Genomic DNA, 24495 nt, shown 5'->3' on the forward strand with positions numbered 1-24495 from the left:
CCAAAAACCGCACGATTCGTTTGCTCGCCACAAAATTTTTCTTCCCTTGCTGACAGAATAGTTTTGACGGCTGCGGGCTGCTGGTTCGTGTGGTTGATGCCACAGTTGATCGACACAACTCGAGCTCGAACGCCCCGTTCGAGTTGCTGCTGTCACACCGCAAACTGCTGTCCCCGTTTTATTTACCATTCGCGGGTGGAAGAGAGAAGAGTTTCATTTTTCGCTTGCAAACTGCGGGTGGTTTTAAATATGGTGGTCCGCTGCACCTACCGAATCGACTGCATACGGGCGTGTTTGGTGCGCTGCAATTGAGAAAAGTTTGGTGGTTCTGTAGGTTCTTGCATTCAGCCAGGTTCAGGTTTTCAGCGCTGGCCGCAAAACGGGTAGAAGTGGGTAGAATTTGCTTTGTAATTTTGCCGACCGACAGATAGCGAGGGAGAGAGAGAGATAGAAAAAGTGAATGTGCGACAGAGACAAACAGCAATGCAAATGTCAAAGTGAAGTAATAAGAGGTATAAAATTTTCCTTTTGGGCTAAATTATCCTTGCTCTAACAAAGTGTGTTTCGCAGGCGTAAATCCGTGCGGCTTCGGGCGAAATCGTGCCAGGAGAAGTGTTTCCACTCGTTCACACATACCGTTGGTGAATCAGTGCTAGTTTGTGGTGGTTGCAAAACTTTTCTTTGTTAGCCCAGCACATCCCGGAAGCTACGATGGATGGCGAGTCGGAGAAGCAGCCGCTGCTGAAGCAATCTCAGCAACCATCGCAGGATCCAGGATCCGTGCAACGTAAGTGTGCTTCGTCAGCGAGAAGCTGTCAGGCGAGATAGCAAATTCCCATTTGGCTCATAAATGGCTTATCAATTGGCCCCCACAAGTGATGTGGAAAGTGTTAGTGCGTAGCACGAATGTCCCTTCGTACGGAGGCGGGTGTAGGACACAAGGGGGTTTTGTATGATGAGTCAACCAGCTCGTTACACTGTGTTTGCGGTGTACTTGCGGCGTTGTTTCTTTCTCCCTCATTCACAGCTCCGATTGGCTGTGGGAGAAACTGTCATTGTGGTGTGTAGTCGGAATGTCACAAATTCAATCACCGGCCTCTACAATAAGGAACGAATTCGTTGGAAATGTTTGTTTCCATACAACATTGCTTCGCTTATCAGCCGGCGTAACCAAGGAAGGCAAGCACAAATGGCACGGCTGTTCTACTGATAGAAGGGGTTGGTTTGCAACGGTTCCAGCCGATTTCAAAACGGCCCATGTAATCGTCTGCCGCTATTCGATAATCGGAGTTTGTTTTCAGATGAATATTATGTTCGCCCTTTCCTCTCCATGGCTCGTACTATAAATGAACTGTTAAGCGGCTTACCAGACCCGGGAGCCCCACAAGTGCAAACCAAGAGGTGGTACCCCCACGAAACGGATAAGATTTCAGCGTCTGTGTCCACACTTGTGTGTAAAAATATTGTTTAGTCATTAATTTTCCATTTTATTGCATTTTAAAAGATTATACAAACTGTTAATGAAATTATAAAATTTCCCTTTTATGATACCTTATTTTTATCTCTTTTCTTCCTACAGCAGTTGTAAATGCGTCCCCTATCGGGCCGGACGAAGTGCCGCCCTCGTACCAGCAGGAGCAGCAAAATAGTATTATCGTTTCGTGCCGTGTATGCCAGGCCCTGATCGACATCTCCTGGAAGAAGGAGCAGCATGTCGTCAAATGTGCCCAGTGCAACGAAGCCACGGTACGCAAGGCAAACAGTAGTTGTAGTTTATCTGTCCACCCTACGTTTGAACAAACCGGAAGACCTAAGTTAGTGCTACTCGCATTATAGTATCTTTGATGTTTCGAAAGCCCGTCGTCAGCACCCCTCGATCAAGAGGTAGCAGGCTGTGTAGCAGTCATTCTTTGTCGGGAATGACTCCATTTGGTGCTGCAAATGAAACTTGATCCTCATAATCCGTTCGCTTGTGGTGTAAAGGCAACGAGTTTTCTTGTAATTGATCAGTTTGTGCAAACGAGACGACATATACTGTTTCTGCCCTTCACCGTATAGATCAATATTTGTGGTGTACTCGATATTGTGTGTACAGAGGCCAAGTGACTATAAGATTTATCCACATCCACATTCCTATCTATGCGTTATTCGTCATTAATAAATATTATGTTCTCTCTAAACATTCGTAATCTAGCCTATTCGGAATGCACCGGCCGGGAAGAAGTATGTTCGGTGTCCGTGCAACTGCTTGCTCATCTGCAAGAGCTCTTCCCAGAGAGTGGCCTGTCCGCGGCCCAACTGTAAGCGCATCATCAACCTGGCACCGAGCCCGGTAACACCGCCACTGCTGCCAATGCCTGGAATGTGCCGGGTTACCTGTGGCCACTGCCACGACACTTTCCTGGTAATTAGTTGCTGAAATTGTCATAAATGTTACACAAACTTTAATGATGCCTCACTTTTTGTGTTCTCGTAGTTCGACACGTTGAAGAACAATTTGGCAAGATGTCCCCACTGTCGCAAGGTGTCCTCGGTTGGACCGGACTTCCGCAAAAACCGACGTAGATTCTTCTTCCTGTTAGGATTCGTATTTTTCTCAATCGCCATGGTAGTCGTATTTACCACCAAAGTCTATGTAAAGGTATGTTACATCTCATCGCACCTTACACCGTTCGTCTTGTACTGATTTGGTTTTTCTTTCTCCTGGCTCGAACCCATTCACAGGCGTACACTGGTTTGTACATTGCGTATATCACCCTTTTCCTCGTCCCTTTGCTACTGATTGGCAAAGGAATCTACTACGCGTCGCTGAAGGTTAGCACCATTGATGGACCGTTCTCGGTGTCCACAACATAAGGAGTGCACAAACCAAACCCACATACGGATCGCGAACGTCACAATAACTGATACATTCCTCCCAACATCTCAGTTTACGGTGTTTCCGATCCGCGCTCCACCGTAAATCGATGGCACAGGTTTGAAGACTCGGTTGCATGGTGGCACTGCATGCAAATGGTGGGTAGTTATCAATGCGAAACGTAACGAGCAGAGGGCAAAAAGTGAGGACAAAGGTGGATTAACGATAGCAAAGGGGAAGTCTTTAGAATATTAAAAACTAAAGCTTAACATAGAAACGAAAGCGCGTGGGATCTTTTTGGAACAGGATCTCGGCAAATCAGGAACACTCCGGCGATCCACCGGCGTAGAGCGCGGATCATCGCAATGGTTGAAAACAAAACACGGGAACATATTATGAGTGATGTGTAAGCATCTTTGATTTAAAATTTTCGTTCCATATTCGTCAACCGAAAATAATAGAGCTTTTCTATTACCTTGTACCAATAGGGAAAACTTTGGCAATCAATTAACTGTGCACTCTCCCGGATAGTTGCATTAGACCCGTATTCATGTTCTGTAATATTGTGTTTTTGTACTGTTTGTTTGTTTATTTTTTACCTTTCTACAGTTTTCTATTTTACAACGTGCCACAGGGCACGAAATAATCACCAAATGTTTGTATAAAACGAAAGCACACCCTTGCCACATAGCTTGGACTCGAGATTATGCCTTCGCGCAATCATGGTAAAAAGCAAGTGGTCCGCGAGGCTGCGTAAAAAGATGATAAAGTTGTCGCCTCGAAGATGAAAATGCCGCCTGGCTATGAGAAGAAGGCAGAAGAATTTTTGTCGTACATTTGTTTTCCCGCCCCCCAAGGAAAAGTTGCAATTATTGGGGCGAACAACAGTTTATTCATTACGCATATTCATACATAAACGCATTCATACACTCTACCTACAATAATATACAGTCTAATGTAAGGCATACACTATGCGCACCTGCATATTGCTATGTAGTACTATTATTATGCGTATAATAATTATTCGGCTGAAGACAAAACGGAGATGTAGCCCACGGGTGTCTGTCAAACTGGATGGTCACTGTTCACGAGGGAATAACGCTTCAGGCGAACGATAGCGTATGGTTACTAGATAATGTTTTATTGAAATAATTAAGTTGCTACCGTGTGTGGAGCGCTGTTTGCCGCGGTTAGTCGTCCCTCTCGTGTAGTCCAAATCATCGTTACTGTCGAGCGCAACTGCTACTAACGACCATCCAAAAGCTTGTTCTTACATGATATTATTTGTAAACACCTAACGAAACACTATTCGAAAGTTTGATTGATGGCAAAGAAAATTAAGAACAAAAAGAGATGCACCGGAAAACTTCCCCGGTGGAGAAGTGTGTGACGGAACGAGTCTCGGTGAAGGGCATGATCATCGGATGGATCGGTGTGGCATGTAAAGTATGTGAAGCAAAAATAAAGCTAATTTAGATACAACAATAAGCTCCAACAAAAAGCATTATATGAAATTCTTATTTAGATTGTTTCTTATCCACACTCACTATGTTTAGTTTCCAATCATACAAAAATTTACTTAAATATTGAAGAAGGCGATGCACTGAGTTCAAACCGGTCGGAGGCATGATTTTTGCTTCCGAACCCTTCGATCGATCGAGGTTATTATGCAGACTTTTTCTCAGCTCCAGCTATCGCGCCCCTCCTCGCACAGACTCCAGTGTCCACCGAGAACACTGTTCAGGTACGACATAAGCGTGTATGTCCCAAAACGTCAAGTGTTGATACCGGGAGGGCCACAGTTCGTTAGTTTCTCCTTAACTTCTTCCAACTCAACGTTGGCTTTCTCCGTGCAAAGCATTGCCAAAAACTGCAGGTACTCGGCAAAGTCGAGGGATGATTTCCTTAGGAAGCAAGGGGAGACAAAATGGAACACCATTATGCAGACACGGTGGCGGCACGTGTCGATCCGGCGGATAACGTGGTGAAAGAAGCGTTAGCGATGTAAACGGTGTAAACACGCAATGCACCTACATCCGGTGGGACCCGGATCCCTGACCTTACCTAAACTCGAAGAACGTTAGCCCGGTCTGCGTGAGGGTAAAATACTTTGACCCGATTAAGGACGCCTGTTGCATCCAACAGTCGCTCTGCGACAGCAGAATGCGCTTGCCGTCGCCCTGGAAAGTGTTGAGCGCTGGACGGTACTTGGCGAACAGTTGAAACATCGAGGCGAGCGTAGCTGGTTTCGCCTTCGACGAGTGCGGACTGGTCATTGAATTTGAAAAGGCCACTGAATTTACTAAAACTTTGAAACCCGTGCTGGTGAGTTGTGAATTTTACGTCCAAATTGCTCCAAATTTTGTGCTGCCCTGGGTGATGAGCGTTGATGACAACCGATTTAGCCGTTGCTAGGTTCTCATGCCCCTATAGCTACTTCGGCGTTGCTTTGTTGTTGGACCAACCGGTAGGTAGATAAAGGCCAGAAAATGGGGTACCGATGCTTTGAATAACAAAAAGTTATTAATTTATGCATATTGTTTGCCCCGAACGCAGTGAACCCTGAAGTGGACCTTGCTCAACCAGCAACCTTTCTCGTACGTGGTCGATGTGTTTTCATATTCACCTTGGTATGTTTACTCTCTAATGTTAATCTAGCTACAAAAAGAAAGAATTCATCATCATCTTAATCAGATATGCTCGATCTAACGCCTTTTTGCTTTGGCTGCGTTGAATCAAATTTTGTTTGCTCCCTCAGATGGGTGGGTCGATGCGAGGTGTTTGATGCCTTTTAGTGGTCTCTTGGCACGTTTGTTCATTGTTTAATCTTATATTACTGGTAAATTGAGTGTACTGTATTGTAGCATTACTACACAGTTCCCCTTAAAATTGTTTTCACTTGGGATCGGGAGAATGCAAAAACGTTAAAAGTTAGTCGTGAAAACTCTCCGGGAAGGTTGTCTCTTCTCACTCGCCAAGAAGCAACGGGCGCGACGAATTCGAATTTAAATTTGGTATATCTCGCTCTAGCTGAATAATGTAGGTAGTATAAAAATAAATCCATTATTTTCTTGGAAGATGGCGTTCCTCTTCAGACTTTAGATTTTTTGTTTGTTCCGTTTGCGTTTCAGTTCCCTTTAAAATTGTTTTCACTCCATTCTTTGCCTGTATCATCGCCCGCTGTTAACGAATCGCAACTGAACTTCACAGCGCCCCATTATAAACGCCGGACAGATTGCTCGTCCGGCACGTCAAACACCGTCCGTCAACCACTGATTCAGCTGTCAAGAGCTCGGTGTGCTGGATTTCGGCAAACTAATTTCCTTCCATCCTTGTTACTCACCCATTGTTCGCGCAGACAGGACGTTCCCGGTGCCGTTTTGATGCCGCAACGGAAATGGACTGGAGGTGCAGAAGCTGTTGGTGAAATAGTGTTCCGTTTGCCCCTCCACTAGTGCCGTAATATAGCGTGCCGCGCGGCCATTGCCCACGAGATACGAGGTGCCGCAAGTTAGTGGTTCGCCGAAAGTGTGCTCCTTTCTTAGTGGCGGTGCCGTGTGTGGGTTTGCGCGGAACCAGTGAAAACCGTGCAGCTGCTACTCGCGGCGTCGCATTTGTGCGCCCTTTTGTGCAGCGACAAAAGTGACCAATCGAAAGTGTAATCGACCAATGGTGCGTAAGGTGAACCTGCTCCTGCCGGAAGGTAATCCTCGTGTCCGCGGTTGCACCCCGCAAACCAAATGGTGTCCGCCATCGCTTCGGAGTGTCATCCTTTCGGATGCTCTTTTCCTTCAATTGTACGGACAAGTAATGCGGCGGTACCTTCGCTTGCACCGGCGACGGCGGATCAGTGGTTTCTTTTCAGTGCAGCATAAAGTGCAGTGCTACTCCGATTCTGCAAATAGACAGTGTGCTTGTGACGGAGCCATTGCTTTTCGTCGGCGTTGTTCGGCTGCCAAATCGAGCTCTGTTTCCAGTAACGGCTTCCGCTGGCTTTTCGTTCACATTGCATGCAAAAGAATCCTTCGATCTTGTCAGAACAGGAGCAATACCTGTCCCACGTATTTCGGTGGCTAAGCAAACTGAAGTGCTTCATATCAAAAGCAGGGGGAAAGGAAACGGAAACAATCCGCAATACCAGTGGACGGTGATTATGTTCCCTCCGTCATGCAAAAGCCGATTGGTGCCAGTGATGCCAAGCATGGAATGCACAGTTATTCCCGCCTTGTTTCACTCTCTTTTGCCGGTCGGTCGGTAGGCCAAGGAGGGAATGTATTGACAAAATGCGAAAGTGAAAGCCATCTCCATCGTTGTCGCCGTCGTCTTCGATTCGTTTCCTGTGACTGTTGCTTATTGTTCGCTTCTCAAGAATCTTTCTCACCATATGGAGCTATTGCGTGGGTCGCGTCAATATCGGCAGGACGTTTCGGTGCAGGAGTGTTTATAAAAAAGTGCACGCTCTCCATCAATCACATGCTCCATCACGGAGCTATCAATCGTCACCCCAAATCGGAGGCAACATGATTCAAAACTCTTGTGTCACTTGTCCCCACGTCAGTCTAAACCCACGCCGCACCACGCACACTGAGTCGTCCTATGTTGTGCTGACAACAGCAGCAACCGATGGCAAAAAAAACGCGCATCGCGAAATACGGCGCAAGCACCGTGAAGCGATTATCTGAAAATTACCAAAGAAATTTCTTCTAAGTAGGCTTAGAACTTCTCACGCATAGCACTGCGCATCCACCGCTCGCCACGCGCTGGCATTTTCTTGGAGAAAATCTCCGTACATTTTCCGGCGCCTCTCTCTGTGTGTGGGTTCAGTTGGGTCTATCGTCTGCTTTCCATGCCAGCCGCAGGAAAGCGCGAGACGAGGAACATGCTAAAACGGTGTCACTCTATTTTCGATCATTTCAGGCCAACGATCGCGGTCGCGCCATCGGAGCAGCGTGAGCAGCTGAATCCTATTTTTGTGCTGGAAAACGCATCCCCAAATCGTGGATGAAACATGTTGGCTGGCTCTATTCGCGGTCACACTGTGTTGCCCATGCCGCCTGCACTCTGTTAATTGGTTCCAAGTCATTTGATAAGATAAAACAGTGTGTAGTGCCAATGATACTGTACTCGAGTGCGGCAATGATAAGATTTCAGAAGCAAGACTCTAACTAAACGTAAGATTTTTGGTGTTATTTTATTCAATTGGTGCCATAATTAAAACTTTAATCCCGCAGATTGAGGGTCGCTACATAACGCAGCGACGTGTTGAATTCAGACGTTTATTCAGAGATTAAAAGAAAACTAAAAAGAGGCTCTGCCGTCTTGTGGTGCCCGGCTTATGCGGAGCGCACCATACCGAGTGGGTCGTAAATTATCGGCAAACCTGTTTGGCACGACGCGGGTAATGCATCATTACAACTTCAGCGCAACATATAGAAAAGATAAGCGCCTCACCCATAGTCCCTGCCCCAGCCCTCGTGCCTTCGCAAGTTTTGTCTGTGGCTTCCTACGGGGCCGCCTGTTACCTACGTAAATTTGTTACGCTCGACGGAGCTTGCAATCTGCGGCGAGCCAATGCACCACTTCCGTTAACCCGTAAACCGAGCGATTCGTGACGGGGAAAAAACCCACCGGAACTAACGCGCTGCAAGTTACTTTCTCCTTCCGTCCGTGGTACATTTTAAGTAAATGTTACACAATTTTTGTCACTAAAAGTGTGCTGAATCACTCGGTGCGCTCGTCGCTCTGGTTATCTGCTCCCTATTGTGCAGTCACTACGCATCACCAGCACCACTAGACACATCAGTATTGAATTTCGATGGCCGGTCCAGGTTGATGGATTCTCCGATTTCTGTGTGGGGGACACTCTCCAGGTGCTTGCTTGTCAGTCAGTCTCCGTGGTCGTTACGGACGCACCGTGATTACCTTGAGCTCCTTATGCCACCGCACGGGTGACATTTTAATGCGCACCACCGTCTCACACATTGGCCAGTCATTTAGCGGTCTACGCACGGGTGGGTAGAGTGGCCGTACATGACCACTTCAAGAGTGGTCGTTCTTCGTGGGGGTTTCAGGAACATGGCAAGACAAGTTGTGCCCCGTCCAAAATGTCCGCTACCGGTTCCAACTACTTTTGACGGTGTGTTTGTTCGGTGCCCATTAATAATCGATGGCAAATAAATAAAACTATAAATTTTTAATATCGCATATCGCCGATGCGCATGGTTCCTTCCTCTCGTTTCGTTCATTTGTTTCAAGTTCATGCACAAATTTGTTGCAACAAACACGTGCCATCCGGTGTGCTCCGTAACACGACGGATAGTGGGGCAGGAACTGGCTTATCTTCCGTCCCTCCTCGCCCGCAGAACCCGGCACTGGCCCTGGTAACCACGATTTGCATGGCTGCGCCCGCAAAAGGAGCGAGAGCCTCGAAATTCGATCAAACAATCGCACCGAGCCAACGTTCCGGGCGGTAATGTTCGTCAAATAATTGCGCATCGTATGGCGACGGAGCCTTTACCGGCGGATGATCCGGGCCCGACGTTTGTTGCGAAGTCCTCTTGTTTTAGCTGGACCATAAATAATGTGCGTGCAGCGAGCCGCATAAAACCGTCAACAACGTTGTGCGGTCGAATGCAAACACTCATGGAGAGCTGTTGCTGGCCACGAGGATTGGCTTCGGGTGAAAGAATCCGAAATCATGGCACCCAAATCTCGACCCTTTCTTCGTTTGCCGAAAACAGCGGGGGGTTCGTCGGAGACCGGTCCACCTGGGATGGTTGCGTGCAAAGGCTCCGTTACGTGCTGTGCGATCGGTAGCGTGTCCATTGCTTTCGGTGTGTTCCTATCACCCGGAATGCCGGCTATAGGAAATAAGAAAAATAACATTTACTTTTCGTTTCGATAGACCCACCACCGCGGCCATGCCGCGCTTATGTTGTGGTAGGCTGTCCAGGAACTCAGTGATAGAGCGAGAGAGGAACTGGCGGATAATTGCTGGATGCACGTATTTTTAGCACAGACCCGTCCGATGTACCACAACGGATGGCGGGCGGGTAGCGCCCTCCCTGGCATAAGGTTACGCTCGTTGGGTCCGGGTTTTTGTACGTCCATCGTCGGAACCATGGGCAACGGGGGTGAGGCAATGTCTTTATTGGCGCGGCTGCGTCTAAAATCGAATCTGATAGCGTCTCGTTTTGTCGCTGCTAAAAAAAAATCCCCAAGCGGTGCTGCACAACGGGTGGCCGCGGCTGTCTGCCTTCAAATTAATGCTCCTTGGTATCAATCACGCAGCTACGGTTCGCGGAACTATTTCAATTCGAGAACGAAGAGAGGTCTTGGACGAAAGATGTGGACGGTCCCAAAAATAAGCAACTGTCCGTTGGTGCCATTATGATACGAGCACGGAGGGCAGCTCTCCCTCGGCGGTGGTCGACAATTAATTGTGCTAATTGTGGGTCTGTGGCCGATCGGCCAAATAGACGCCAGCCAGTCAGGGAAGAGGGGGGCCCTTGTTGCGCCTGGAGATGTTGCACGGGAATTGTCTCTCGTCGCTTTTTAGCACCCGAAGGCACACGTGATCTCTGATCTTGCGATTGATGAACGCTTCCGTGCTGCTCGATTGATCGCGTTCGATCGTGTGCGGTTCCGAGGCGACTTTAATTAAGTCATCAACATCGGTTACGGAACGGTTCGCTGGGGGGCGGGTTCTGGGCACACACAAGCGGGGAACGCACATCGGCGTGACTCGGGGCCTCGTGGAGGACATATTAGGCCAGGTTCCCGCGGGATGTTGACGACATTTTGTTGCTCCTTTTAAAGTCGCGCGCTTCGTTTGAAACTGATTTGCAAACCCCGTGGGCCGACGATCATGCGTCGTTTGGATTGATGGAAATTTAATATCGATCGAACTCCTGCGGGCAGCGGCTGATGCGATACCATTTTTGGTAGCGTGGTCAGAATGCCACGGCCAGTTCCCCCCGCGTAGCACCGGTGGCGCGTTAGTTAACGAACTTGTGCTGGTTCCTAATTTTGGGTTCAACCCACCCCTAAATGGCACCTGCGGTTTATTGCCGTGGCGTTAACGCGCGCCGGAATGAGCGATAATAAACCCGCTCGGCAACGATACGGGCCTCCTCTGTGTCGCGTCGTGTGCCACGTGGCGTACAGAAATGTAACATTGCGGGCGACGCAAATGGTGGGTGCAAGGGATCGTTTAGCCATCACAACAGTTGGGCGCGCAACAGTGCGCAATTGTGTGGTCCCTTTGTGCCTTTTACGATCGATCGATCGGCCCCTCCTCCGTGCGCCGCCATTGGTTTATGTGTCGTGTGCCGTAGCCAGTGGGGACAATCTTCTACACGCTATGGTTTCGATGTTGACGTCTCCTCGGTCAGCAATGAAATTTAACAAATGACCCGCACCGAAGGTTGTCTGCTACGTGCCGTTTCGTGTGTTTCGCGCTCAGTGTTGGTGATAAACGGTGTGCTACGCAAAGTAAAGTGTCCGGAAGAACTGTCCAATGGTTTCATTATCAGCTCGCTGGAGTGTTGCAATAAAAAGTGGAGTCTGCGCCATGCAGGTTCACTTAAATTTTACAATCGGTTGCATTGTTGGTGTAGTCAGCTAGTACCGTTCGGTGTTAAGACCCCCGAATGCAGTCAGCTGGCCGCCAACGCAAGGGAAGTGGGTCATCCATCATCTGGCAACGGTCTAATGTAATGGCATAGAATCCGATCACCTATCGACGGATGGTTCTGGGGCGCGAGATTGTGTTATCAGCTGGTGCCACTAGTGTGTGGAACGTAGTAACTGTTCGGCAGGTTATCTCAATTCACCGCCATTGTTGGCCATTAAGAGGGTACTGATTAAACCTTCAGCGATCACTTGCTTGCGTATTGCGTATCTTACAAACACCCAATTGCGATCGGTGGTCGTACGGGGCATCGTCGTAAGCTTCAACACAACTATGGGTCGCCACAAAAAGTAACAAAAAATATTTAAAATTCTAATTAAAAGAAACCGTCAACAAAGGGCAGTGCATTTTTGCACACCGATTGCATCCTACGGCCAACGCTTTCGCTAACGAACGAAAGCGCGCAACGAAAACAGTCAAATTTGAATTATCGTTTGCAGCGCGCGCACACGCATTCTTTCGTGTCTGCGCGTTGTTTTTCTTTTATTTTGCCTCGTAAAACGTGTTTTGGGGCTCTCGTGGGGTCGCGTCTGCGTGATTTGTGTGTAGCCTCCCGGTGGGCGCGCAGGACCTCCCGGTGACGGTAGCTACCACCGGCGCGACCGGCCTGGGCTGCAGTTCCCCCCTCTGTACGATCCTTTACGTCGAACGAAGAGGGATCGTTTTTCACTTTTCGATAATGCGCACAATGAATCGCGGGGAGGTCTATGTTGAAGTAAACACGGTAAACGGACTTTTCCTGCACTAGTTTCGGTGTGTTTCGTTCTCTCGCATCGGTTCCTTCTGTTTTATTTTAGCCACCATTTTCGGTGTTATGCTCACGATGCTCCTGATCTTCTTCAATTCTTTCCCCTCCACACGCTACGTGGGTTCGCGGGCCGGGTTCTCTAACATCGGCCGGAGCGCCGAGAAGCGATTGCCTACGCGGACTGATTGGGGTAAGAATTCGCGCACCGTTGTGTGGGGGGGATGGCAGGAAGGAACTCCTGTTTTGGCGAGCTGAACGCCGTACGCTGTTTTATTTCCCACTTCACCACGGTACCTGTTTCTCGACGACGCCCGCTTCACTCGCATTTCGCCAAACCCCGTGGAGAAGGTTATAAAAGCGAAGCAACGACCGATGCTCCGCCGTTAGTACAGTGCCGGCCGTTCGTGTAAGACAGACGGGTGTTTCCGTTGCAAAGCGCCACTCGGCCACGATCAAAGCGGGAGAAGAAGATTCGATAAATACATCAATTGGGTAATGTCTTAATTTAGTTCTTTCTGGCCACGCAAATAATTCAAACTGATTTGTAGTAATTGTTCGATTAAGACTGTCGGTGGGCTATTTTTAGTCCAGCAGCTTTCGGAGTCCGTTCGAGGGCGGTTTTTGCCCGGGCAAATTATTAGCCTGGCTCCGGGGTTGGTTGATTGATTGGATTTTTACATTAAAAAAAACCGTGAACTCCTTCAGGGTCATCGGGGGTGTTTAATGTGGTGGCCCCTGGCAAGGGTACGAATAAACACCATCCCCCTATCGTGGCACGGTGAAAGGTTAGCAAAGTTTGATCAAACAAATTTCTTCCAGCCGACCACCCGAAAAGGAACCGCTTTGCTTCTCCCGGGTCGGGGTCACGCACTATACTCCTGAGCCCGTGAAGGTTTGGCTTTGAACCTTGCGAAAAGAGAGCCAATGGAACACGTGCGCGCGGTGCTGTGGGCCGACGCCGGCCGACGACCAGTGCCAAGGTTGTTGCTGAGTTGGGTGGTGAATATAAACAAATCCCCGCGGAAAGGCGGAGCGGGGAAAGCTTTCCAATGAGCGTGGCCCGCAACAACCGGGGGCCCGAAGTCGAAGAGATGACGGATGGTAATTTTCCGCCCCACGGTTCCCGGGTTCTAGTGGTTGCGCGCTAGTCGGGAGCCGACGTTACTCCGAGTCTGTCGGTGGTGGGTGACGCGGCCGAGTGCAAAGTTTGGGTACGATTAGGGGAAAGCTCACTGATTTTGTGCATTTTACCCAATCTCTCGGCTTATGTGGGTTGAGCATGAAAATCGAAATTGAAAAGGAATCGATAAGGAGCTAGTTTCTTGATATCCTCGAACATTAATGGAGGTGAGATACTGCTGGTGATTAGAATTAATGATGAATAACTCTTGCACGGTTGTACCAAGATATCGATTACCGTTTGGTTGGGCCAGAGCAGTAATTAATTGGTTCGAAGTAAGTGATCTCCAAAAAAAGCGTAAAGAGACGTTGCGTGACTTTCATTCATTAAAAGACCAAGTATTGATCGATTGACTTCTGGCGACAATTTTATGTTACCTATACGACCAAACGGATTGAAACTAATTTCATCGTTTTCATATTTCACAGACGTTCTCAACCGTCGTTGGCTGTTTAGTGCAGTTTTCTGATTGCAAGAGCCGAAAACAACTAAATGGAATTGTACACTACGGCCCGGAATATAGAGGTTAAGAGTACGGCGCAGAAGTCTGTGGGAGTCGTTCCGCGATTCGAATCGACACAAGTGGCACGAAGGAACAGAAGCGCAAAGACCTTTGTGTCGCAAGGCAAATAGGGAGTCCGTTCGCGGTTGGTGCAAAAGTTCCCGGTGGTCCCGCGTAGGGCGAAAGTGCAGAAGCGCGAAAGTGTGAGTGTGGTTTTGATCCTTTCGGACGGACGCACAATAGAATACAGTTCCTCTCTGTGCGCCACAATGGCACGCCATATAATGGCGGTGTGTGTCGTGTGTCTGCTGTGTGCGGACCACGTACCGTGCAAACAGCACTTCATCGACGATGGCTCCCCGAATGGGGTTGGTGGAAAAGTGTACGATCGTGGTGCCACCTTCCCCGGTAGTCCAAAGTTTACCGATCAACGACGACCGTTAGGTGATCCTTCGATCGAGCCGGCTGCGATCACTCAGCAAGAAGCAGGACATCGATTAGTGAAACGCCATCAACACAACCACCACGACGGTGAGGACGATCACGAGGAAGATGAACGATCGGTCGAGCGGACTGAGTTCGAGGAGCTACTGAAGCCGAAGGTGCAGCAATTTGTGGAGAAGATTTTCACCGAATTCGGCAACCCGGACACCATGACGATGGACGGAAAGGGATTCGAGCGGATGATGCATCGGTTGGGTTTGTATCAGTTGGTCGGTGGTGATGCGGTCACGCTGTCCCCATCAATCGACAATCCAATAACAACGAGTACGATCGACAGTGAACGGCGACGGGAGGATGCTTCTAAAGTACGTATCCGTTTATGGGCTTGTTCGGAGCATCACACTCCTAATTCCCAACTTTTTCCTCTTTCAGTGTCTAAATAGTAGTGAATTTCTGCGGCGTGTAACCGTTGCGATGGTACCGTCACAGGAGTGGCAAAAGGACGACCACAGTAGTAGTGGTGACGCCTCGCTGGACAGCAATGGCTCCAATAGGAACGTAACGCTAGTAGACAGTAGGGATCGTAGGATACAAAATATTAGCATTAGCGGCGATATCAATAGTACTACCAGTAACGATACCGGACACGATGTGCTAGTGAACGGACTGTTCAACACATCGAACAGTTCGCAAACGCTGCCGATGGTTGCGACGTCGTCGGCGAGTGTGTTTGATGCTCGTGATCTGTACAATGTTTGTCCTCTGCTGCTAACACAGCTTCTGTCCAGTGAACCACTAGCGCGGGCAGGGTGTATCGAAGCAGACAGTGTTCCTGGGCTGCAGGCGAGCAGCCATAACCATCACCATCATCATCAGCACGATCACAGAGATAACCGTGCCGTGTGGATCTACTCGTCGCTCGCGATACTGGGCGTTAGCTTGTGCGGCTTGCTCGGAGTCGTCGTGATACCGTGCATGGATAAACACTTCTACCACCATGCGCTCCAGTTTCTGGTAGCCCTGGCAGTTGGTACGCTGTGTGGGGATGCCCTGCTGCATCTCCTGCCACACGCGATGATGTCGTCCGTTCATTCGCTAGCGACGGCACACGATCAGATGATGTTTAAAGGGCTGGCGGCAGTGCTGGGTATTGTGTTTTTCTACTTCATGGAACGTCTACTCACGGTGATTGCCGAGTGGTACAAGAACCGGGAGAAGAAGGACAAACCCTCGTCCCGTGTGCGCGTGATGCGTGATCCGGAATCGAATTCGCTGCACCACGGTTCGGGTGGTGGTGAGAAGCAGTGCAAGCACAAGTACAGCTCCTATCCGTACTGCTACGATGAGATCGCGATGGACACGAAGGACGATCATCACGAACATAACCAGGTGAACGAGAACCACAACAGCGCGCTGGCCAAGTGCGCAAACAGTCACGGCGAGCAGCACACCGCGGACCACGGCAGCAATGAGTACGGCGCCTTGAACAACCACAACAGCTCCTCGGTGGCGGCACAAAGCAACAACCATCGTCACTCGGCGAACCGCGAAGAAACGGTCAACAATAGCTGCAGCATCGATAACAACACCGTCTCTACCAATCTGGATGATGGTTCGATCGAGAGCAGCGACCAGCAGCAGCAGCAGACCCACAACAAGGTGGAGGCGACGGAAACGCATCGGCACGAAAACTACACCATCATTCTGCGTGAACACGAAACCAAACATCATGGCCATTCGCACACCCACGGGCACGTCCATTCGCCGCCCGGGTCGCTATCCGCCGTGGCCTGGATGGTCATCATGGGCGATGGGTTGCACAACTTCACCGACGGTATGACGATCGGGGCTGCGTTTGCGAACAACATTGCCGGTGGGTTTTCGACCGCGATCGCCGTGTTCTGCCACGAGCTGCCCCACGAGCTCGGTGACTTTGCGGTGCTACTAAAGGCGGGTATGTCGGCAAAGGAGGCCGTCTACTACAATCTGCTTTCATCGCTGCTCAGCTTGTTCGGGATGATAGTCGGCATTATGGTTGGTCACCAGCCAGAGGCGTCGGCCTGGATTTTTGCTGTCGCCGCAGGGATGTTCCTGTACATTGCGATGGTTGATATGGTAAATAGTGGCATGCGACAGTTACTAAACGAACGGGAACTTTATCTATTCTTTCTTTCATACAGATTCCCGAACTAACTTCATCGCACGGGGCCGAAGAACGGTGTAAATTGTCTGAGTTTGGGCTACAGTTTCTCGGGCTGACGGTTGGTTTCGGTATTATGATGGTAATAGCGATGTACGAACACGATCTAATGGAGATGTTTGTTCATTAAACGGATCGTATGCATGAACTAGTAGCGCACGGATTATGCACTTTTGCATTTTCTTGAACATCTTCCGTCAGCCCGCAGAGTGTGTTTGCGCGTAGCATTGACATGTAATACGTATGGTAGTGAAGAATCTATCTTCGCAAAGGCAAAGTAAAATGTGGAATTTAAAATATGGCTACGGAATGTTGCGCGAAAAAATTACCCTCGCAGGCGGATGCAACCCTCGGTGTCTGTAACTTGAAATAGTAATCTTTCTCTCCTGCCAAATAGTGACACGGAAACACACGACATCCCGCCCACCCATCATCGCAAATGTACAGTACACACGGGCTTATTCGAATTAGAAACACTTACAACAAGGAAGCAGCTACCTTCTACTATCTCCTATCTTTGTCGCAAAACATGGCGTCGACGATGGTAACATGTAACTGAAGCGAATGTTCTAGTCTAGTTTGGTAGCCAGTGTCCGGTTCCGGTCTGCCATCTAGAAGAGAATTGCAAGGCGAAGGATTCGGCCGCACGATCACGTAGGATCAAGTGGCATTTTGAAGGCGGTAAAAATTGCACAGCAATCATTAGTCGCAACGATGATAGAAAGTTGTATCAAAGATATAAAGACAGCAAAACTATCATGGTTTTTCTATCCTACACAAAATGTGATCGCTTCGGTATGCTAGTGTTGGGGAGGCAGCAACGATCAGTATGTGCGAGCCACATGAAAACAAACCAAACCTGAACTGAAATTAAATACGTATGGCACGCAAACGTTGTTTCTTGTTTTGTCTCAGTTATGACCAAAAATTTTCTTGCTACCCTTCATGTAGCTTGCACACGCGGCGATCGTGGCAAGGGGCATAGGCACCGCAAACACTTGATAACGCTATAGAGCCATTGGCAAAGGGTTTTCGAATCTGTTTTGGACCGGAAGCAATTAGCAACACCTGTCGATTATATCGTAGATATGGAGAAAAGTATTACCACACTCGTTCGTACTGGTGCACGAAAGATGACCGATTTTGCTAACGGTGTTCGACGTGTATCCTTCGTTCCGGCGCAAGACTCACGACGACTGATAGAGAAGCATTTTTGTTTGATTAGTATATCTACTGCTTATTTTCTAATATCATACCACGAAAATAAAAGGAACCAATTCGAAGAAGACGAGGAATATTTTAAATCAATTCTACTTTTTTAAATTTCTACATTATGCTACATGTTTTGCCCATGTGCCGTGGCGTTGGGCCTGCAACTGATCGCAGCGTTATTGAACCCCATCTTCCGATGTAGATAGAAAGAGCCACTGATCACTGATGGATCAACCACACACATACACAGCATTACTAGACTCGCATAGAGGTAACAGTTAAGAACGTAAGACTAGAATCTCTCGGATGTGCTCTACATCTGTACATCAACTAAAAACGATCAGCTTCCTACACAATTTACACAAAATGTTCCGTGCGTCTTTACCTTGTGGTTGGTTTTTGATGGAGTAGGTTAGTAACTAGCACCACTGCAAAATGGCACGAGCATTTACAAAACGAGGAAAGGCATTCTTAATGTGCTTAGTTTACGCTTTGCCCGGTTTGTAGTGCGTTTCGTGGAGGTCCATTGTGTCCAGCGTATCCGGAACAACGAATGGTGCAGAAAGCAGCAGCAAAGCAAGTATCATCATTTTAGTTTAGCTCCTAAGTAGAATAACAAATTTTGTGTAAAACTTAGTGTTCGAATGTTTTCTAATTTTGATTTCCTTCGACAACGCTATCGGGAACTATGGACAGGCAATAAGGATTATGTTTGAAAGCGTGACAGAGGAACACTACGAACGAAAGAACAATAAAACAGTTTCACTAAACTATTTCGTAAATCAGCTCTTCCGTTCTTTCTGCGTGAGTCTTCAATAGAAAAACCATCCCAGTTACCATTGGGCAGACGACCGGTTCTTGTGGTTCGTCAGTGAAATTAACGTTAGGATCGCTTTCGCAAAAAATGTCCAAATTTGCGACCAATGTTTCGAGAGTGTCCTACCTGCGGCCTCCAGTGCCGCCGGAGAAGAAATGGTTCTACAAACAAGTGCTCGCCAGCATCGAAACCGGATTGCCACCGCACTTCAATTTGGCCAACTCAACGCTGGGTCAAGTGACGTCGAAGCTAGTGAGCAGCTTGGCCATCGTTCAGCAACGAGCACAGGATGTTACGGTCGAATATCACCTAAAAGAGAAATTGAATACTGCACTGGTGCTGCTTGGGAGTGTGATGTCCGCCGTGAAAAACTTTGTCACCCAACGGCAGTATTATCACATCGATCGACTCATTGATCGCGGTTTGCTGACGCTAGAGGACAAGCTAAAGGTAATCCGCGAGCGGCAGCTTCCATCCGTTGCCGAACGAATCGAAGTTCGTTCGATGAACAGTTGCGCCATGGTGACGATCAAACGAAAATCGTCCGACACGGAAACTAGTGAAACGGTCCTAGTACGCCAACCCAAATCAACCCCATCGGATTGATGGGCGTTGGATCGCAATGAAAATAAAATTGAATGACCAACGTTTTGTCGACAACCGACGTCTTGCCGTTTGTTTTCCTCGATTTCGTAATCTGTTCGAAACGGGGTAGACTAGCGACGCGACCCTGCAATGGAACGGTTTCGCACCCCTCGCCGAACGTCAACCACGCAGGTGAAATCCGGCTCGGCACGGAGCTGTCAAAAACGCAGCGTACGTATACAGAAAGGTTCGGGCTTCCCGTTTCCCCCCGAACTAGTTCCCTCGAACCGAAAAGTTCCTCAGTTCACGAAAATGGCTCTGAACGGGTTAACGTGTGGAGAACCAGCGGCTCTGTTGCTGCTGTTAGTATCTCTGGCTGTCCTCGCTCCCCAGCTGTCCAGCGGCGAGAGCGGCATGGTGCACCGGCGCTTCGAATACAAATACTCGTTTAAACCGCCCTATTTGGCGCAGAAAGATGGCACGGTTCCGTTCTGGGAGTATGGTGGCCGTAAGTATCAGCGCCAAGAGCCCAGGTTTTCGGGCTTCGCCTAAGTGTGCACGAACGAGCGAGATAGCGAACCAAGTGGCGAAGGTTACACGTCAGAGAAATTTTCGTGTTCCTTCGTGGACCGGCGAGCGACAATCGTTTGTTTTGTGGCACCAGTTTTGAACTGCATGTTTAGCTTGAAGATGGACTACGAATACGGTTTCCAACCTGCCGAGAACAATCAAACGTTTGTAGGATGTATTTTAATCTAGTAGCCCGCGAAGCAAGAGGCACAAGTTTACGCTAAAACCTTCAAAGAAAAGGGAAAGTGTCCTTGGTGGGGTCCCCCGTTCCGTCACCGTTTGCTGAGTTTGCACTTCTAATTATGCCTTCTTCGCGCCACTTTCAGATGCAATCGCAAGTTCGGAGAACGTGCGCATTGCGCCTTCCCTGCGCAGCCAGAAGGGAGCCATTTGGACGAAACAGAGGACGAATTTCGACTGGTGGGAGGTGGAGATCGTGTTCCGGGTGTCCGGTCGTGGCCGTATCGGTGCTGATGGTTTGGTAAGCATGGTACCTTGGGAGCTTGGGAACGGTGTGTTAATGTGATGTTTTTCCGCAGGCATTCTGGTACACTGCCGAGAAGGGCAGTTACATTGGAGACGTTTTCGGTTCATCGGACCGTTGGGTTGGTTTGGGCCTTTTCTTCGATTCGTTCGACAACGACAACAAGCACAACAATCCATACATTTCGGCAGTCCTCAACGACGGCACCCGTAATTTCGACCACCAAAAGTAAGTGCCTTATTCCATATCTCCGGTGGGAAGGCTGGGTAGGCCTCGATAGGCCTTTCTGTTGTGCTGTGTTGTGCACATTTTGCAAACGCCAAAGTTGGAAGTAAACAAGGTCCAGTTGCTGATGTTGCGTCTGTGAAAATATCATCTTTATTTACATTTTACTGTTGACATGTTTTAGTTTTCGCTTTTAAACTGGAATACTAGGGCGCGGTTAGGTGTTAACAAAAGTTTGCGCTTTAACGGTAACACGTACTAAAATGTAACTCTCATTTACAGCGATGGCGGAACTCAGCTCCTGTCCGGCTGTTTGCGGGACTTCCGTAACAAGCCTTTCCCGACGCGTGCCAAGGTCGAGTACTACAATAATATTCTTACCGTGCTGTTCCACAACGGTATGACGAACAACGATCAAAACTACGAAATGTGCTTCCGGGCGGAAGGTGTGATGCTCCCGAAGGCCGGCTACTTCGGTCTGTCCGCCGCCACCGGTGGCCTTGCCGATGATCACGACGTGTTCCATTTCCTCACCACCTCGCTGCACACGCCGGGACAGTTCAAGGAAGAGCCGGCACCTGGCGAAGATGCGGCCAAGCTAACTCAGGAGTACCAGGACTATCAGAAGAAGCTCGAACTGCAGAAAGAGGAGTACCGTAAGGAGCATCCGGATGAGCACAAGGACGATCTGGACAGTCTGTTTGAGGACTTTAACGAGCGTGAGCTGCGTCAGATTTGGGAAGCGCAAACGAACACCTTCGAACAGTTGCGCACGTTGAGCAATAAACTCGACGAGGTGATAGGACGCCAGGAGCGAACGCTCGGTTTGCTTTCTGTGTCCGCACCGCATGGTGGCGCCGCCGGTGGCGTTCCACCAGCGCAGATTGCGGCTGGCGTTGGAGCTGGTTCGATGATGCGGCACGAGGTCGATGCTCTGCTACAAAATCAAAACCTAGTGGTGCAGACCGTGCGAGAAATTCGTTCGATCATCGGCGAGGTACATGCACGTACTGACAGCATCCTAAACAATCAAGCGCGTGCTCCAACGGCACAGATTCAGGGCGGCGGATACGATATCCAAAGTTTGATAAGCGAAATGCGCGACGGTATGAACCAGGTCCGGCAAGGAGTTGCTGGTGTGTCCCAGAGGTAAGCATTCGGTTCGGAATTAGTTTTCTACGGGAAATTTAACAATATTCTCTCGCACGCAACTTCAGGCTGCAAGGCCAACCACCGCTGGCGCAAGGCTCGGGACCCTGTCCAACGCAGAACTGTCTCAGTATGACCACCTTCCTGGTGGTGATAGTCGTGCAACTGCTTGTGATGCTTGCCTACAGTTTGTACAAGTAAGTGGTCTTCAAATACGGAATAAACCACGAATGGTGTTACTAAGATGTCTGTCTCATTTGCAGAGGTAGCCGGGAAGCGCAAGCGAAAAAGTTTTATTAGATGTATCACCAAGTCGAAGGATCAGTGGTCAGTGTTGATTGGTTCACCAAGAAAGCCTACTTAGATCAAACCACTGTCGTCAACTGTGGTAACTACGGAGTGATGCGTGAGATCATTCCAACGGCCCATTTTCACCAAAAGAACAGCAAACAGAGCGCCGTGCAGCTTCAGTCCCATTGTCCGCCGTCTGGAGCTGGGCTACTGAGAACGATTGTCCCGTTCTCAGCGGCAGAATAAGTGGTAAAAGTAGTCTTATTTTAAATATACAGCCGTTTTCGTTTTCGTCCGTTTGCTTTTATAGTAAAATTTTCATTTATAATGACACCGTGGTGTGCTTGCAAAAAGCAAAAAAACTAGAAAAACAGAAAAGTGTTAACAAAATCATACGTAGAGTTGTGTATGTGTGTGAGTGTGTATCCAAGAAAAATATGCGAACGATGATCAAGTTTTCATAGTGTCGGGTGATGAAAGGCCACAATCGAAGGTTGTACCGTATTAAGGGTGAAACGGTAAACGGTAAACGTTTTGTTGTATGTAGGTAGAGAATTATTTTGAATGCGTTGAGGTATTGCAGGTTTTTATAGGTCGCTGCTCGAAACAGATTATTCCATTCGACAAACACGAGTCGGCCGCATTAGTTAGTTATCTGTTTGAACCACAAACTTAATGCGCGCAATAGAAGGTCTCACCACAGAAACTGGATTACTTTTATTTCCTCAAAGTAACTTCGGCGCACTTTTCTTCCTAGAATTGGAGCTAGTTCCGATTGACTGATGTAGCCCGAAAAACGGACCTTTCCAGTATCGTTTTAAGTTGAACTTATTGTACGATGATCACACACATTTTTCATATTCGGTCAGAGGTTTCTAACGTATCGATTTTGTTTCGTCTCCACAAATAGAAACAGGAATTCATTATACAAACTGAGAAAAAGAAAATAAACCGTTTGCTACAATTTACAAATCAGCTTGTGCAACGTTTGTCTATTCATTACTTAATTTTCCAACTAATGTTTGAGCCACAATTGAATTTTAAGTGGAGTCGATTTTTTCGCACCTCACAACAAAAAAAACATTAAAAAGCTTTTAATGTTCGAAAAGCTTCCGCTTTCGAACATAAAAGCCTAATCTTCACTGGGAGGCCACACGAAGCGTAAGTTTACGCTTTTGTGGCAGCAAAAATATAAAAACGAAATGTGAAACGTGTTAACGTTCGTATTTTTGGTCCGAGAAAATAGAAATAGAAGAGAAATAAATTTTTCAATGAATATTTTTTTCTGTTTTTAACATTTTTTTGGTATACCAGCAAATAAGAACTTAAACTATCCTCTGTTTGTAAACAAAGCGTTTGCTAACAGTGTTTACGGTCGGATTCGCGGTCGGCCGACCCCTAACCGTTTTGGCCGAGGCGTAAACAGTTTGGCATTACAAATTAATTTTACACTAGTTACACTAGTTCTTACGCTTCATGTGGCCTCCCAGTCACATTGAATTTCAAAAGTGACCGTTGACCGATATTTGAGGTTTGACTTGATCCTTCGAAGGAAGTCCTCAGATTCTCAGATCTCAGATAGATGAAATGAGATGAGATGAGATGAAATGAAATTCTAAGATTCTTCAAATTGTTTTCAAATTCTCAGATCTATTCAATACTAGCTGTTCCCGGTGAGCATCGTTGTGCCTCATTTCATCCTTATTTCTCGATTGTGGGCGTTTCTTGGTGGACTTCTTGGTGACGTATCTGATCAGCTTCCCTTCTCGTTTCCCGTAACTCCTACTTTTCAGACGATGAGGCTTCCCGGTGACTTTTTCGTAAGTTTTTATATTGAAGCAGTACATTACAGATATTACAATGATAGCACAAGATAGTAGTACTAAAAATAAGATAAAGATGATCGAAAAAAGGTGAAAAATTCTAGGAATTCGATTATTACAATAGAAAGCAGTTAAAAGTACCTGGCCAATAAAATGGCAGCGTATACAACGAATTACCTATTTTATTGACCATATTTTATTTTATTGACTGCTGTCAAAATAAGTGATAACACATAGCAAAAAAAATGACGTAAACTAGTGTATCTGTTTGGTGATCATTGGTTTAGTCCCCAAATTGGGAACACACAAATCGAGACGAATTTATGTTTTACAAAACAAGGGTGCATAAATTGATCGTCAACAATCTACATCAACGACGTACGGACGTGGGGAGAAGGTAATTTATGTGTGAATTCTGAATATTTGATCACCCTTAATTTGGTCGGTGTCCACGCAAGCTTTATTGTTCAACAAATTGTGATGATAGCATTCCGTTACTGTCGATCGTAGATCATGTTTTACGTGCGGTAAGGAATCCATAGTTTTATTTGAAGAAAGCATCGCAATCTGCCGCTCACAGTTGTGTACCAATTTTTATGCTGCTCAACGGTAGATCGTTCAGTGATTGCATTTATTGACACTTATTGTGCTGCGCTCAGAGAATAGAACATATTTTTGCCATTTTTCCGATGCTGACCGCAGATAAGATAAAAATT

General features: G+C 47.7%; 3 protein-coding genes across 5 annotated transcripts; 2 read left to right on the plus strand and 1 right to left on the minus strand.

The window, feature by feature from the left end:
* Positions 1-203: 203 nt before the first annotated feature.
* Positions 204-4344, plus strand: LOC131214336 (type 1 phosphatidylinositol 4,5-bisphosphate 4-phosphatase). Of its 2 annotated transcripts, none has more exons than XM_058208721.1 (6): positions 204-512; positions 571-787; positions 1580-1746; positions 2195-2404; positions 2477-2641; positions 2725-4344. In XM_058208721.1, exons 2-6 carry the CDS (start codon positions 712-714, stop codon positions 2854-2856), a joined length of 750 nt encoding a protein of 249 aa, XP_058064704.1. In that variant the 5' UTR covers positions 204-512; positions 571-711; the 3' UTR covers positions 2857-4344. The 2 variants fall into 2 exon arrangements, with proteins under 2 accessions (XP_058064704.1, XP_058064710.1); XM_058208727.1 differs by having other exon boundaries at positions 1583-1746.
* A 287-nt stretch (positions 4345-4631) lies between these two features.
* Positions 4632-5133, minus strand: LOC131214384 (tubulin polymerization-promoting protein homolog). Its single transcript, XM_058208769.1, has 2 exons — positions 4922-5133; positions 4632-4761 (listed from the first exon to the last, which is right to left on the minus strand). The coding sequence occupies exons 1-2, from the start codon at positions 5131-5133 to the stop codon at positions 4632-4634; spliced, it is 342 nt and encodes a 113-aa protein (XP_058064752.1).
* Positions 5134-6224: 1091 nt separating this feature from the next.
* LOC131214203 (protein ERGIC-53-like) lies at positions 6225-22919 on the plus strand. 2 transcript variants are annotated; one of them, XM_058208584.1, is made up of 10 exons: positions 6225-6560; positions 13906-14788; positions 14856-15619; positions 17118-17142; positions 19631-19745; positions 20134-20288; positions 20347-20519; positions 20799-21665; positions 21734-21862; positions 21929-22919. In XM_058208584.1, exons 2-10 carry the CDS (start codon positions 14249-14251, stop codon positions 21963-21965), a joined length of 2805 nt encoding a protein of 934 aa, XP_058064567.1. In that variant the 5' UTR covers positions 6225-6560; positions 13906-14248; the 3' UTR covers positions 21966-22919. The 2 variants fall into 2 exon arrangements, with proteins under 2 accessions (XP_058064567.1, XP_058064574.1); XM_058208591.1 differs by lacking the exons at positions 19631-19745; positions 20134-20288; positions 20347-20519; ... (1 more) ...; positions 21734-21862; positions 21929-22919 and having other exon boundaries at positions 14856-16538; positions 16604-18562.
* Positions 22920-24495: the final 1576 nt, after the last annotated feature.

The sequence above is a fragment of the Anopheles bellator genome, chromosome 1, assembly GCF_943735745.2.
Source record: "Anopheles bellator chromosome 1, idAnoBellAS_SP24_06.2, whole genome shotgun sequence".
Classification (NCBI taxonomy): Eukaryota; Metazoa; Arthropoda; class Insecta; order Diptera; family Culicidae; genus Anopheles; species Anopheles bellator.